A 17,146-nucleotide genomic window follows, 5' to 3' on the forward strand; every position below is an offset into this window, starting at 1 on the left:
CTTCTGTTTCCAGTCCAGATTTCTAGAAATGAAACCCTGCCGCCGTCGCCTCCGTCTCTGGGCCGCGCTCACGAGCGCCGCGCTCGTCTGCGACTGTAGCAGAGCCGCCCTGGCCTCCGCAGCTCTTCAGCCCGGTGCCCGGCCCCTGGGGCCCAAGCGGCTGCCGCCGCGGCTCTCCGTCCCCCTCCTCCGGAGCACGGGTCCCCTGGCAGGGGGGTGCAGAACGACCCCAGAGCAGGCTCTGCCCGAAGGTGCAGCGGCGAACAGGCCACCGAGGCGCTCGAGGCTGCAGTCCAGCCTTCGGAGGACAGGGCTCGGCACGCAGCCCAGCTCCAACCTCTAGATGCTGCTGCCGGACAATGTATACAGAGCCATCAAGACAGCAAGCAGAAAGCAAAAATATGCTTGATTTTTCTAAGCTGCATATTTACATTCATTTATCTGTCAGTATCAATCTGAAAAGTTAAGGGTATTCTTTTACTTTAAAGTTAAAAGTTTTTTAAAAAATATTTTTAGTTGTAGATGATGGGTGCAGTACTTTTTAAAAAAAATTTTTATTTATTTTTATTTTTATGTGGTGCTGAGGAGCGAACCCAGTGTCTCACACATGCTAGGCAAGTGCTCTACCACTGAGCCACAACTCCAGCTCTGAAAATGTCTTGATATTTGTTCTTCCTAAATAATTATTACTTAGCAACTTGTTATCAGTTGGTATTTTTGGCTCTGCCTTTGCTGAAGTTTTAACTGTAATATCTAATAAGAACTCTAGCATTAGCACGGCATTGTGGTGTGATCATGTAATCCCAGCCACAGAGGAGGCTAAAGCAGAAAGATTTTAAGTTTAAGGCCAAGCCTAGGCAAGTGAGTGAAACCTTGTCTCCAAGAAAATTTTAAAAAAGGGCTGAGGATGCTGGTAGGCCCTGAATTCAATCAGTAGCATCAAAAATAACAATAACAATATGAAAATCTCCTACATTAGATTAGGGAATTTGTTAAAATAGATAAAGACTTAAGAGCAATAACTTTTTAAAGCTATCTTGTATTTTTTAACATTAAGCAGTTTCATCTGTTGTTGTTTTTTTCCCCCCAAGTGTATAATATTGTTAACTATAGTCAATAATGCTATAGAATAGAACTCCAGAACTACTTATTTGTCCTAACTGCAACTTTGTTCCTTTGACCAGCATATTCCCATTCCTTTCCTCTACCCCTCACTTCTAGCCCTGGCAACTACCAGTCTGCTGTCTGCATCATGAGTTTGACCTTTTTAGATTCGACATATAAGTGCGATCATGCAATATTTGTCTTTCTGTGCATGGCTTATTTCACTTAGCATAACATTACTCCAGGTGTATCCATGTTGCCCCCAAATGACATAATTTCATATGACATAATTTATGTTTTAAGACTGAATAGTATTCCACTGTGTGTATATGTGTATGTATTCACATATGTATCATACTTTCTTTAGCCATTCATCCATTGGTGGCTTCTAGATCATGGCTATGTGAATAATTGTGCAGTGAACATGGGAGTGCAGATGTCTCTTCAGTATATTTGGTTTAGTTTCTTTTGGATATATACACTTAGAAGTGAGATTGCTAGGTCATATGGTAATTCTATATTTAATTCAAAAAAAATTTTTTTGTAGTTGGACAGCATGCCTTTATTTTTATGTAGTGCTAAGGATTGAACCCAGTGCCTGACACGTGCTAGGCAAGATCTGCACTCAAAACTATTCCAGGTCTTTTCTGACCTAGTTAGTGCTTAGGCAGTTAGCAAATTCTGGCTGTTGTTTTCCATAATGGTTCTTCTCATTTACATTTTCACCAATAGCGTACATTGATCCCCCCCCCTTTTTTTTTTATCCTGCCAGCACTTATTTTCTTTTTTTCTTGGGGGGGTAGGGGTTAAACTCAGGGGTACTTCACCACTACATTCTCAGAGCCACCCCCACCCCCCGCTTTTTTTTGGTGGTGGGGATTGAACCTAGGGCCTTGTGCAAGCAAGGCAGGAGGATTGCAAGTTTAAGGCCAGCCTAAGCAACTTAGTGAGACCCTGCCTCTAAATAAAAAAGGGTTGGGAATGTGACTCAGTAGTTAAGTGCTCCTGGGTTCAATTCTTGGTACCAAAAAAAAAAACAACAAAAAACAAAAAAAAAAAAACCCAACAACAAAAAAGTTTTCTTATGCTTTGTCTAGTAGTTTTTTGAAAGTTTTAATCTTACATTTAAGTGTTTAATCCATTTTGAGTTGATTTTTGTATATAATATGAAATAATGGTCTGGTTTCATTGTTTTCCCATCACCATTATTATTATTTAAAATATTTTTTTGTAGTTGTAGATAGATAGAATGCCTTTATTTTATTTGTTTGTTTTTATGTTGTGCTGAGGATTGAACCCAGGGCCTCGTACGTGCTAGGCTACTGAGCTACAATCCCAGTCCCAAAGCCAGCAACTCTTTTTAGATTCATCATAGGATTGAGGTTATAGGGCAAACAGATACTCCCAAAACTAGTGGGATGGATGACTATGGCGTATTACAGCTTACCAGGAGAAGAAGCTGCTGGAGCCAGTAACTGGTGGGAACACTTAGACCGTAATTGATGAATTGCTGGGGACTAAGTTTGGTCTAGCTTGAGAGTTAAAACTCCTGGGGGCCCAGTCTTAGAGGAACCCCTACACCTTTGTGAATTTTACCTCCAGAAGCTTTACTAGGTTTTCATGATGAAGATGGGAAAGAAAAATCTCTTTGTGCTTTGAGCAGGGGAGGGGGAGAAATAATAATTTAAAAATATGCTCTTAGTATTCTATTATACTTAACAAAGATCTGCACTCAAAAGAAAACTACTCAAGTCTTTTCTGACCTAGTGCTTGGGCAGTTAGCAAATTCTGGCCACTCTAGCCTTCCTGCCTAAATGTAGGGGGTGTGGAGGAAAGAAAAGTTAAGAAACTCTTGTGAAGGTCACAGCTCATGGACTTTGGCCCAATAAAACAGTGGAGATAAAATCAACTTGTAGAATATGTCCCTTTCCCAATATCTGATCACAGTGTTCTAATATATTATATTAACAGTGAATTATAACTCAAGGAGAGCTACAACATAGAGACTCCATATAAGATGTTTTCAGGGAAACCAAAAGACAAGGTAGACCAGAACAAGAACACAAAAGGAAATGGATACCTATAGCTACAGCAAACATTAAACACAGCCTAACTCCAGCGGATTAAAATAAAACTTCACACTAAAGGCTTATTTATCTCAGTTCCTATTGTCACAGGAGTGTGGGGCGCTGAAGCTTCAAACCTTAATTCTTATGTTCCCACAAAAGAATATTTAAAATTGGGGATGAGGTTGTGGCTCAGTGGTAGTGAGGCCCTGGGTTCAATCCTTAGCACCATATATAAATAAATAAAATAAAGGTATTGTGTCCACCTACAACTAAAAAACAAAATAAAAACAAAGATTTTTTAAAAAGAATATTTAAAATCAGACGCTAAAAGCCATGCAAGAGAACTTTATTGTTAGTGAAAGTAAAGTAAGGATTGAGAGATAGTGGGTTCTCTCTGAGTAGAGAACAACAAAGGGAATAGTACTGTTTCCAAATTTATTGCTGTTTTATGGTGGACTTGAAAACTGGAGTCCACCTTCTGCACTCTTTGCCAATCAGGTGTTAAAAACTCCTCTTTCAAGTCTGTCTGGCAGTGGTGTTTTTGACCCAACTTGTTTATTTCCAGAAATGACACAGTGGCCTGGTCATTCTCTTTAGGGGGTTTTCATCTACAAGTCAGTCATGTGTTAATGTGGGTACTGGAGTCAGTAGCTGGTCGGAACTTGCCTTTAGTAAGGAAACTTCCTTTCTGAAATATATGGAGACACTTATGGCCATAACTCCTAGCTTTACCCTGACCTCAGTGGACCCTGTCAAAAGTTACTCCCATTAATCCTCTTTCTTGATATATTTTTTCATATAGTCCCCCAGCTAGCGTCTTGTTTTTATTTGCTTATTTACAAGGTCTGTGTACTGATGTTTTCTACAGGTTATCTGCTATAAGTTATTTACTCATCTGCCTTGGCAGTAACTTAGAGAAAACTTTAAAAGTAACTTAAGGTAAACCTGTGACCTTGCTGTGCATTCCACTGCTTATTGATGACTACTACCTAACACTGTTACTCAATACATCATACCTGGCACTCAACAAGAAATCACAAGGCATGCTAGTAGGCAAGAAAAGTCTCATTCTGAAGAGACAAAGTAAGCATCAGATCCAGACTCAGGTGTAGCAGACACTTTGGGATTGTCATATTGAAGATTTTAAAAAAACTAATTAATTAATTTAATTAGATTAATATCACAGGGCTCTTTGAAGTAAGCCAGTCCCCCCAAAACACATATTCTCTGATAAGTGGATGCTGATCTGTAATGGGGGGGGGCATGGGAAGAATGGAGGAACTTTAGATTTGGCAAAGGGGGGTGGGGGGCCATGGGGATAGGAAAGATGGTGGAATGATATGGACATTATTACCCTAGGTATGATTGCAGAATGGTGTGACTCTACATTGTGTGCAACCAGAGAAATGAAAAGTTTTGCTCCATTTGTATACAATGAATCAAAATGTATTCTTCTGTCATGTGTAACTAATCAGAACAAATAAAAAATAAAATCATAGGGCTCTTATTAAAAAAAAAAAGGACAACATGTAAGAACAGATGGATAATGTAAGCAGAGAGATAGAAACCTAAAGAAGGAGTCAAAAGAAAATGCTGGAAATAATTGCTATTCTATACAATACTAGTTCTGTTCTATCCAATACATTACAACAAGGGAAAGACTGTAGCCATATAAGGATTAAAAGCAAAAGACAAAGTTTTCACAATTTAGAGATACACTGACTATAAATAGAGAATCCAAGAGAATCTACAGATGAATTATCAAATTAATAAGGAAGGGGATAGGAAAGATAGTAGAATAAAACATACATTAGTACTTTATGTATATATGTGACTACATGAACAGTATGATTCTGTAATATATACTCAGAAAACTCAGAAAAATGAGAAATAACCTTTGACGAGCTGGTCCGTAGACTAGACTCAGCTGAGGAAAGAAGTGAACCTGAAGATATATCAATAGAAACTTCCCAAACTGAAACACCAGGGAGGGAAAGAAAACTAAATGAAAATGAAAATACATCTTCCCACAATTTATAGGAATAAGTGCTTAAGAAAGTTATGGCATTAGATGTATATTAGAAACAAAGAAAGATCTTAAATCAGTAATCTGAACTCTGCTCTTAAAAAAATTAGAGTAGTAAACACAGTGAGTATAAACCTAAAGCAAGCAGAAGGAAAGGGATAAAAAAAATAGAGCAGAAATCAAGAGAAATTGACAGTAGGACAACAATAGAAAAAGAAAACCTTTTCCCATAGTTTGGTTCTTGGAAAACCAAACTATGGGGAAAAGTTTCATACATATGAACGCTTAAATTTTAATTGAACACAAAGCTTCATTGCAGATTGGAATTAGTGGAATAGCTAACAAATTATCATTGGCAAGTGGGAGCAAGAGGGCACTGTGGTTTTGTAACAGGGGTCTATCTGATACAGCTAGAAGGTGTTGTGTTAAAGGAACACCTAAAATAGACTGCAGTACCCCTGCTGCAAGGGTGACTCAGAAAAATCTTCGCACAGAGTATACAAGAGTTTTCAAGGAATCTCTTTGCATCTTGTTAAAGAAATTGTTAATCTTCTTCATACCCCAAACTCCCAGGTCATCCCTATCTAAGATTTGAATTACTCTTATATATAGCTTTTTATAGTTCTCTCTGTTTATTACCAGTCTCTTTTTGGTTATTTACATATTCCAAGTCCAGTGTTTTTCTCTAGCAGCCTAACAACCTCCATCCATAATGGATTAATCATGTGTTTCTCCACTTTGCTATTTTGTCTTTTCTATCTGTAAATCAAACAATAGCAAACTTTTTTCTCTATATTATATTCAACACTCAACCTAGTGTCCAGATGTGCAGTAGACACCCCCATCTCAGATAATTCTCCAGCAGTTATCAGCTGGATGTATGATTCGATTCTGACTCTATCTACCTGGAGATAGTGTTAGATCCCACAGATTAAGGGCTCAGTCCCATAAAATTACTTGCATTTGAGATGGTAGTCAGAAGCTCCAGGATGTAACCAGTGCTTTGGACTAACTGCTTATTTTAATTGGGGTTCCCATAACCCTCTCCTCTGAATTAATTTGCTAGAATGACTTACAGAACTTTTGGAAATACTTTACTTACATTTACCTATTTATTTTAAAGGATAGTATAGAGGATATACATGAACTGCCAAATGGAAGAAATGCATAGAGTAGGAGGGGTATAGAGTAGGAGGGAAAGTTGTAGTTTGTATCCTGTCTTCAGGTGGGACCTCTATGTGTTCATGCTGGGACCTCTATGTGTTCAGTAGTCTGGAAGTTGTTTCAACTTTTGGGATTTTTATGGAGACTTTATTAAGAAGACATGATTTACTGAATCATTGGCTATTGGTGTTAAGCTCAACTTTCAGCTCCTTTCCCCTTCTCAGATGTTGGAGGGTAGGACTGAAAGTTCAAATCTTTTATTGTACTATGGTCTTTCTGGTGACCAGTTTTTATCCTGAAGCTGTCTACCAGCCACCAGTCATCTTATTACCATACAAAAGAAAGTTGTATAACTCTGGAGATTCCAAGGGTTTTAGGGCCTGTGTACCAAGAACAAGTACAGAGACCAATTATATATTTATCACAATATAATAATATCCTTGAGTTATGTTCATTACTTGTCATATAATACCTAGTATATGTGTCTTTCCCCTCATTGAAAAGGACAAAGACCAGTTATTGTTGAATCCTCAACATCTGGCACTAAGATGGCAAATTATAGATGTGTAATAAAAGTTTATTAGATTGAACTGACTACCTGTCCCACTTGCTTCCTCTTTCTGAAGTACTCTTAATTTTTCTGCTTATGCAAATTCTGTCCTTTCAGACCTCACTTATTTCATGAAATCTTGCGTACTTTGCAGTCCATGTTAATTTTATTTATTTATCTATCTATCTATCTATCTATCTATCTATTTATTTATTTATTTATTTGGACAGGGTACCTGGGATTGAACTCAGGGGCACTCGGCCACATCCCCAGCCCCATTTTATATTTTATTTAGAGACAGGGTCTCACTGAGTTGCTTAGCACCTCACCATTGCTGAGTCTGGCTTTGAAGTAGCAATCCTCCCGCCTCAGCCTCCTGAACCACTCAGATTACAGGCATGCACTACTGCACCTGGCCCATTTTAATTTTTAAAGTCTTAATTGAGCTTATATGCTACACTGTACAGGTAGCTGCAAGGAATGTGGAATGTTAACTGGAATGTCACAAGCATTTATATAATGTCAGTTTTGAAACAGAAAATTGCTGGTTAAGATATTGAAAACAAATATTTAGTGCTTTTTGGTAAGGTACTGTGCTAGTCTTTAAGATGACAGATGAAACTTCCTTCAAGGAATTTATTTTAGTGGTGGAGATGAGACAAAAACAAAATAGATGTGAGTTTTATAAAGAATGTATTTTGAGAGTTTGGATTAGGCTATATGCAAATAAAACTTTGTGCATTTGATAGCCACTAGATAAAATTTAAACCTCTTAGTGTAGGAATTATTATTCCTATCTTACTGATAAGACAAACTGAGGCTCAGAAAAGTTGAGTATTGTGACCAACTCCATAATGGTCAAAAACTGATACAGGTAAAATTTAACATTTTTTAATCATAACACCAGGTCTTTAGAAGTCATGCTGATAAGAATTAGCAAGACTAAGCCAGGCCCAGTGGTGCATGCCTATAATTTCAGTGGCTCAGGAGACTGAGGCAGGAGGATAAAGTCAGCCTCAGCAAAAAGCGAGGCGCTAAGCAACTCACTGAGACCTGCCTCTAAACAAAAATACAAAATAGGGCTGGGGATGTGGCTCGGTGGTCGAGTGCCCCTGAGTTCAATCCCCAGTCTGGGGGTGGGGGGAAAAGAGCAAGACTGATTGAATATAGGAAATAATGAAGTAAAGCGAGGAAAATGTAACATTAGAGACAGCTTGAATGACGTGATTAAGACATTAAGTTTTAGGTACCAGATGAGAGGAACATCTGATAATTAGAACAGTCAGACTGGATATGAAAGGCAGGCAGTTCAGAATAGGGGAAACCTGAATGGTCACAAAGTCTACAGAAGCATTCTAACTTTACTAGGAATCATAGAAATAGAAGTTAAAAACATAAGGTGCCTTTACTTACCTACTAGATTGGCACAGGTTGAGCATCCTTAATCCAAACAATTTAAATGGTTCAAATTCTGAAAGTTTTGACCTTCATGTTGGTGTCAAAAATTTTCAGGCATTTGGGATTTTTGGATTATGAATGCTCAACAGGTAAAGTCTAAGAGAAAAGTCCTTAACACTTCTGCTCCAAAGCATTTTGGGAATACTCAACCCACATACATTTGTGAGAATGCAGGAGAATAAGAATTCTCTATTCTACTGATTGTAGAGCTAATAAAGATAAATATACATTTATTCAGTTAACTTGAAAATTTCTTTTTTAGTTAGCTGCCCTAGAGAATACTCCCGATAGCCCCTAGCCCCTTCGGTGCACTGGGGATTGAACTCAGAGATGCTCTTCCAATGAGCTATTTCCCTAGCCCCTTTTTTATTTTTTATTTTGAGACAGTGTCTCACTAAATTGTCAAGTTTGGCCTTGAACTTATGAACCTCCTTCATCAGCTTCTTGTATAGCTTGGACTTACAAGGATGTGATTATAGTGCCCAGCTAGGAAACACTCACCCCCCCACACACACACCACCACCACCACTGTTTTTTTTCTTTTGGTTGGTAATGAGAATGTAACCTTTTCCCACTGAACTACATTTCCAGCCCTTTTTATTTTTTATTTTGAGAACAGGGTTTTGCTAAGTTGCTGGGGGCCTTGCTGAATTGCTGAGGCTGGGCTTGAACTTGAGATCTTCCTGCTTCCACCTCCAAAGTTGCTGGGATTATAGGCACGTACCACCGTGCCAAGCTTTGGCTGAGAAATTGTGTATGCACAAGAATATTCATTGCAGTGGTTCTGTAAAAGTGGAAAAAAATGCAGATATTCATTGACAGGAGAACAGATAAGTCATGATATATACAGAGGCAGGGCTGGAATTTAGCTCAATGGTAAAGTCCTTGCCTAGCATGCCTGATGCCCTGAGATTGATCCCCAATACCACAAGGAAAAAAGTGGCATACAGTGCACTAGATCTTCATGAATGAACAGAATAAATCTCAGAAACATAATGTAAAATGAAAGATGACAATTACATTTTATTATCATTAATGGAGACTTTTTTAAAGTCCACATCATTCCTATCAATGTGTTATTTTTCGTATAAGCATATAAAAGTTGAGGAATGTGAATTTAAAGAATACTATGCTTGTTTTGTCTGTCTCCTTCCCTCCTCTCTTTTGCTCTGGTATTTTAAACCAAATCCCAGAAATAATGTTTTCAACAGGTAGACTTTAAACACACATGCATATATTACCACCACCACTACTGCTGCTGCCACCACCAGTAATTCCACACCTAGTAAAATTAAAAATAAAGTTTTATGTTAATTTTTTCTGGTTGTCCCCAAATTGTCTTTTTTTCCAATTTGTTATTTGTTCAAATCAGGGTCAAAAGTCCACACATTGTATTTCACTAAATATCCCTTAGTCTCTTTCAAGGAGTGATTTTGTTTTAAAGAGAAATGTTTTGATTTTACCTTTCTTTCTTTCTTTCTTTTTCTTTTTTTGTAGATTAGAACCGTCAGAAAGCCTTGAGGAAAATCAGCGGAACCTCCTTCAGATGACTGAAAAGTTCTTTCACGCCATCATTAGTTCTTCCTCAGAATTTCCTCCTCAGCTTCGAAGTGTGTGCCACTGTTTATACCAGGTGTGCTTAAAGTTAGAGATTGCCATTATTAATGCAAAGCTAAATGAAAAATACTTTGCCGAAAACAGTGTAGTTGCTGATAGTGGGTGGTTGATACAAGACTGAGTCAATTGGATGAATAATACATTAAGAATTGTTGTTGGAATGGCTTTGAATGACACTTCATTTTTCTTCAGAGATATTTGAAATACTTTAAGAGAATATTTAAAGATATTAAATTTTTCTTGCATTGGGAGCAGATTTAAAATTCACTGAATCTTTTGGATATGATGCATGTGGCTGAAATGAAACATGGAATTTTAGGTGGGTTATCTTTTGCCTGTGTTACTCTCAGGGTCTTTTACATAACAGGCAGTTCACTTGCGTTTTGCATTGTGAATTTCTTGATCTGTAATTTTGGTTTCTCCATTAAGATATAATTGGTTTGTGTCATGTTTTCCCAAGACAGACTGACAGAGCTCTGTTTATATAGATTGCTATTTATAAGATATATTGCATCATCGTTCATACCATGTTGTTAGACTTTCTAAGGATATCACTATAAGTAATATTACAGAGTTCAGATGTCCAGTATTCCTTTCTTGTTGAGGGAATTAGGCCTGAGTTCTTTTATGGCTCCTTATGTGTTTTTGAACTGCATATGCAGTTTTTAAAATGATTTGTTTATTCTAAGAGAGGTCCTGCAAATCCACATTTGCCTTCTAAGAAGGAGAAATGTTATTGGGTTGGAAATTTGGAGTAAGGTTGATGTTAAGGAAAGAACATACACATCTACTAAAATTCATGCCTTTCTCTCTCTCCTTTTTCAGAGTCATCCCCAGACATTTGTTTTTTTTTTAGCACACAGCTTCAGTTGCTAAGAGACATTAACAGCATCAGTGAAATCACCATTCTAAAAATTTGGGGCTGCTCTGCTTTGTGTGACTTTTAAAGATATGTCTGTTATATCTATAAAAAGAAAACTTTCCACAACACATATAGATTATAAAACCTACTTACGTCTCTCTTAATTTATCATGACTTTATTGCCCCTCCCCATCTTTTTCTTTTCTGTTCTTGAAGTACTGGGGATTGAATCCAGGGGTACTATACTACTGAGCTACATCCCCAGCTCTTTCTTATTTTTTATTTTGATATAAGTTCTCGATGAGTTGCTGAGGCTAGCCTCAAACTTGTGATCCTCTTGCCTCAGCTTCCTGAGTTGTTGGGATTATAGGCACATACTACCACGCCTGGCTGCTTTACTGCCTTTTTCAAAAAGCTTCAGGAAGCTTAGGAAAAACCCCCACATAATTTATTCAGCTATTTAAATCTGAGGCTAGAGGATGGATTAGTTACAACATGAAACTTAATACAGTGAACATTTTCTCTTAAGTTTTAGCTTTATTTAGGTTTCTCTTTAAATCTAATTCAGTGATTTTTTTTTTTTCCAGTTTCTAACAATAGGTAGATGAGAAATAGCGAGCACATATTAAAAATAGTGTGGATCAGCTTCTTGGTTGGTCTACTATTAACTCTTCAGAATGCAAGTGGGTTTCTGAAATGACAGTGGCTTTGACTTTAGCTGGTTAAAAGTGAATAGGGATTGATGACATGATCCTAGAAGATTTTAGTAGAATTTCATGATGTGGTTGTCATCCTACATGAAAAATATTTTTGTATGATCAACAATTTGGAACATCAATTTGAGACCATGATATTATAATGTAAAAGAATACCATGGTAATTAGTAACTTCTCAGGAAAAGCTTAATGAAGAAATTAAATTTTCCTATTCCTTCCATATAAGTGAACAAGATTCTTAGCTTTCATAGTTAAGAAGGAAGGGAAATAGTGAAAATATTGATGATGATTGATAGCTTATCACATGCTATGTGTTGTGCTTTATAGAGAATTGCATAATAAAATAGTCTATTACCTTATTAATGCTTGGAATTATGTTAAAATTTCATATAAAATTATTCTCTTTAAAAATGTTTAAATGTGTCAGTGTGTTACTTCAAAGTGTTAGATAATCGTATTGGAGAGTAGAGTACTGCAGAGCAAAGGTACGCTGTATAAAAGGTTCTGCTTTTTATCAAGCTGATAAGGAATTTACATTCATTAGTTAAAAAGAAAGGAAAAGAAAAGCTTTGGTCTCAACATATTTTTTTAATTGAGTCTCCTTCTAACCTAGTTTTTCCCTTCAGTTTGCTCTTTTGTTTTTATTTATCTTTCCTCTTTTAGACTTTTTCTTGCCCTTTTGACTTTGTCAGCAACATAATGGTACCTTTGTGCTTGTATATTCTGCTGGGAGGGGTAGTAGTTGATATTTTTTTTCCTTTAGTAAATATGGCATCTGCTTTGGGGACCTACTGGGGAAATACTGAAAGCTAGTGAGTATATTGCTCGCTAATAAACTTCTCTGTTAGTTCTTTTTGCTTGAATTCATACGTTCGTCTTTAAGCCTTTTTTTTTTTTTTTTGGTATCATGTTTAACCAGCTGTTACTTTATATGCCCCCTTAGTGGACAGTGTTACAGTTAATAGGAATAGTCAACTGTGACCATGTGTCAGATGTATAATTATTTTTTTCATGTTTTTATTTCCACTTTTCATTCAATAGTTGTGGAATAAAGAGAAAAGAACATCCACTCCAGTGGATGTTCTCTTAGGTTGTGGTGAGAGTGTTGAGACGGAGCTATTATGATTATAAATAAATGTCATCTTTTGCCAATAAATCTGCTTTCCCAAACTAATGTAGTTAAGCATAATTTTTTTAAGACTGTAAATGATAGGTATATACCATAATTGAACATTTTTGTGTGGTTACTAGTGTTTTGTATAGATTGTTAAGTTTGAACCAAAGTTCTATGAGATAAGTGTGTCTTTTTATTTTAGCACAACTTCCCAGTGCTTAGAATAGTATCTGACATGCAGGTAGGTGCACAAGAGCTAATTGAGTGGATGGATAGATGAATGTCAAACAGATTTTAAGCTCAAGTTGGTTTTGATTATGGTGTTGAATGCCTGGAATTTCTGGAATAAGAAGCCATGTATTGGTGGATTAAAGAATTTGTTTTTTTTTTTTTTTTTTGGTCCTGGGGTTTGAATCCAGGGGCATGTTAACCACTGAGCTAAACTCCTGCAACCCTTGATAGTTTTTATTTTGAGATTGGGCCTCATTTAAGTTGCTGAGGCTGGTCTCCAGTTTGATACCCTCCTCCTTCAGTGTCCCAAATTGCTGGGGTTACAGGCATGCATCACTGTGCCCAGAATATTGTTTGGTTTTAGACACATTTTTTAAAAAAAATAATTATTCTTCCTAGTGTAGTCCAGTCAAAAGTGTTTTAATTTTGAAAGAACTCTTCAGCCTAGAAAGGAACTCTGAGAGGCGAAACCACTATGTGTCAGTGGGTTTTGATAAGTGCCTTTTTTTGTGGAGGGGGTTGGTAGCATTCTGATAAGTGGTCAGCTGTAGTAAGTAAATAATTTTAAGCAGGCTTACAGTTTTATTTTATACTTTTCTCTGCAGTTTCTTAACCTTAATATTAATGCCTTTTTCTCTTAGTTCAACTGATAACATATTTTTCTCCAAAATAATGCAAAGATTGTAACATGCTCTGATAAGAACCATATCAGAAAGTAGCCTGCTTTGAAAAATAATGTGAAATTTGAAGTCTAGTCTTTTTAAGAAAGATTTTAAATTCAGAATCTCTAAAACAAATTTTTCTATTTTTAGCTATTATTTTATTTTAGTTAAGATCTTAATTAAATGCCAGTTATTGGAAAAATAACTAAGTCAATTGAAGGATACACAGAGAAGTATTTTACAATCAGAAAAAAAAAACATGTAAACACAAAAGTTTTTAGAATGTGGTCTACTTACAATGATCATTTTATATGAAAGTTATCAAAAGCTAGGAATTAACTAAGATACAAATATTTTATATTCTCAATTTCACTTGAAGAGAGCTTTTCTGTGATTCATATAGCCAGAAATAGTAGACATGATTGGGTTTCAACATTTCTTGCTGTTGATTTAGTGTGTGGCTTAAAAATGTAATAAAAATAAAAATAGAGAATTAAAATTCATCCCTTAGAATTCAGTTGATTTTTCTAATTTTTTTGTTAATTCCATTTGTGTTACATTTTATTGTGTAATTTTATGTACAAGCCAACATTGTTTTTGTTGCTGTATGTAGTCGGTGCTGTGACTTGTTTGTGCTCATCTCTGTTCTGTAGGCAACTTGCCACTCCCTACTGAATAAAGCTACAGTAAAAGAAAAAAAGGAAAACAAAAAATCAGTAAGTTTGGAGAACTTTTTATTAGCTGTTTCTTTCAAAGCAAACCAAAAATCTTTTGCTGTTTGTTAAGAACATCTTCACTTCAGCCTATTTGACCTTCACTATAAAATCATTCTACTAATTCTGGCACAAAATAGCTTTCATTTCAATTAACCCTGGAATTAAGTTACATTGAAACATTCTCTGTGTTCCTTTGGTTTGATTTATCCCAAAGGCATTTTGTGGGCATTTGTTGCATTGGATATCCTTGGTCTAATTTTTTAAATTATAAATGAATGCAAAAAAAAAACAAAAAACTTAATTTCAAGGCTTTAGGAAATGCTGACTATCTTCATTCTTGCTTTTTGTTTTGCAGGTCATGTGACTGGTTTCTTTTCCTAGAAACAAAAGATTTAAATTGTTAGAAGTATATGGTGGGAAAATGTTGGCTCATTTTGGGGTGGGGCTTGTGGGTAGGCGGGATAGGGGGTGAGGTGCTGGGGGTGGAACCCAGGGACTCACACATCTTGCTAGGCACGTGGTTTATCAGAAAGTATCATTTTCTAACCTAGTCTAAAAGTTGCTAAAATTTTTTAAGACTCTCTATATTTTTATCTAGATAGTTAATAGTCAGAATTTAGATGTATGTGCTTAGTTTATAGAAATTCTAATAGTAACAATATTTTTACCTCAGAGAAAATCAGTATTAAAATTTTGGAATAACAGGAAAACACAGTCCATATCTGTATAGAAACACTTCATTTGGCAAACATGATACAAATATATTGCCTGCTTCTATGAACTTGTCCTAATTTCACAGGAAGAAAATTATGATAGTCATAATGATCTTCTTCCAGTAAAGGGGAATTTGTCCAAAATATAACCTTGATTCATTTTAAATTTGTCAGTGTGACTTTCTCTTATTAGGATGAGGCCCATCTTTGTTCATATTATCCAAATGATTGTAGAGAAGATGCAAAGAAAACTTTTAAACATCAGATAGTTTTTGCAAAATGTATTCCATTGTCATGCATAACTAATTAGAACAAATTAAAAAATATTTTTTTTTGTAAAAATCAGGAAGCTTTCTTTAAATGAAATAATTTAAAATATAGTGTTCATCTGGTTTCATCTTTCATTCATTGTTTTAGCTTTACATATGAAATTTACACTAAGGTTTACATTGCAATTTCTGTTTTAAATTCAGAGCTAAATTAAAATTTAGAAACATTTATTATGTCTGCTCCAGATTTTCTCTCTGAGTACGTTAAAGTATGTTAAAAAAATTTGGTCAGCTATTAGTGAATATAGGATTGAATTGGATGGCCTTTTTACTTAACAAAAACATTTTTTTCTAATGCTTCCGCTTTCTAATTCTCATGTGGCCTTAACATAATATACACCACCACTGTTGAAATTAATTTACTGTTTCTAACACTCTTGTTCAGTGTTTTACTAATGCCATTGTGTAATGTATCACATGAATTAAAATTCACACTTTGTGTTTCTCTAGCGCATGTTTTCTAGTCTTTCTAACATTCCTTTTTTGAGATTTTTGTCTAGAATTGTTCCTTGAAATGTTTTTTTCTACTACGAGTTATTTTAAAAAAAAAATTTTTTTTAAAGTTTCTGGGTAACACTAAGTTTTGGAATTTATTTCTCAGCACAGATGATATGAGGTCCTCAAGGAAATAAGTGAAATCTAATTGTTAATTTGAGATATTTTAGAGCACTTTCAAGAATATGAAAATAGTATAGTCATTATAAATTTAAAATATTTTTAAGAGCAAACTGATTTTCTTTTGGAATATGTGTATCTAATATTTGTGATATAGAGAGAAGGCTCTGGCTTCTTGTGTCCAGCTGTGCACTCATATTACAGATAACTATTTATTCAAGTGTGTATAATTAGATTTATTTTGGAAGTTGTCTTCCTAACTCAGGGAGAATTTACAGTAATTAATCATGTATAGGTAGGTAGTGATCCTCTTCTGATGTGCAGCTTATTATAGCATATTTGCATTATGTAATTTAGTTTTTATCAAAGGAAGTAAAGGGGTCATAGGCTGATAACTGCTTTCAGCACAGATTAGACCAATATTGACCTTTTATATAAAATGTCATTTTCATCCAGATTAAATTTTTATGGCTTTTTAAAAAAAAGAATGGAAACCTGAGTTGTAAATCAGGTAAAGTTATAATGATGTTCATTATTGGTGAAAGAAAAAAAGCAGTCCTTTTATAAATTGACTTGTGAAACTTGTTACACAGCATTCTTATAAATGTTCATTATGTTTTGTCAATTCTAAAAATATATTGATGCCATCAGTGGGATGCATACTTATATGATACATGAAACAATGTTTGTTCCTAACGTATGGATACTTTGAGTTTTAATGTGAAATTATTTTGGGAGATGTGGAAAAGTTTATTTTCATTTTGGGAAATAATTTTTTCAGATTTCCCTTGAATTCTGAAGCTGAGAGTACTATTAAATGAAACTAGACATCAGTATAAGTCATAATTTAAAAGATTTTTATCTTAGAGAAAACCAGTAAATGGCCACTCTCAGAAAAGTGAATTTTAAAAGAGCTCTTGATATGTATATTGATTTTTATGAGACATAAGTTAGTATTTTAGAAATCAAACTGATTCTTTGAAAAGTTCAAACCATGGCTTTCTCTTTTTCAGAAACTTTTTTTAGGATTTTAATTGGTTTAACTGAATACATTGGTATTTCTTCTTAAGAAAAACCCACTTAAAATTAAATATAAGCAGTTTTGGTTTGGGGGTGTGGATCAATCAATGGTAGAGTGTGTGCTTACCATGCACAATGCCCTGGGTTCAATTTTGGCACCCCCCCCCCCCACCCCCCCCC

General features: G+C 35.5%; 1 protein-coding gene across 9 annotated transcripts in view; it reads left to right on the forward strand.

The window, feature by feature from the left end:
- The window catches only part of Nf1 (neurofibromin 1), a 245,823-nt gene that overhangs the window by 117,658 nt on the left and 111,019 nt on the right, over positions 1–17,146 (forward strand). For 6 of the 9 annotated variants that reach the window (XM_048794474.1, XM_048794490.1, XM_048794485.1 and 3 more), the window contains 2 exons: positions 9,869–10,004; positions 14,227–14,289. In XM_048794474.1, coding sequence (XP_048650431.1) covers positions 9,869–10,004; positions 14,227–14,289 — 199 coding nt within the window. The remainder of the gene's footprint in view (positions 1–9,868; positions 10,005–14,226; positions 14,290–17,146) is intronic. The other 3 variants (XM_048794481.1, XM_048794487.1, XM_048794496.1) reach the window with 1 other exon arrangement.

This window comes from Marmota marmota, unplaced genomic scaffold (genome assembly GCF_001458135.2).
Source record: "Marmota marmota marmota unplaced genomic scaffold, marMar, whole genome shotgun sequence".
NCBI lineage: Eukaryota > Metazoa > Chordata > Mammalia > Rodentia > Sciuridae > Marmota > Marmota marmota.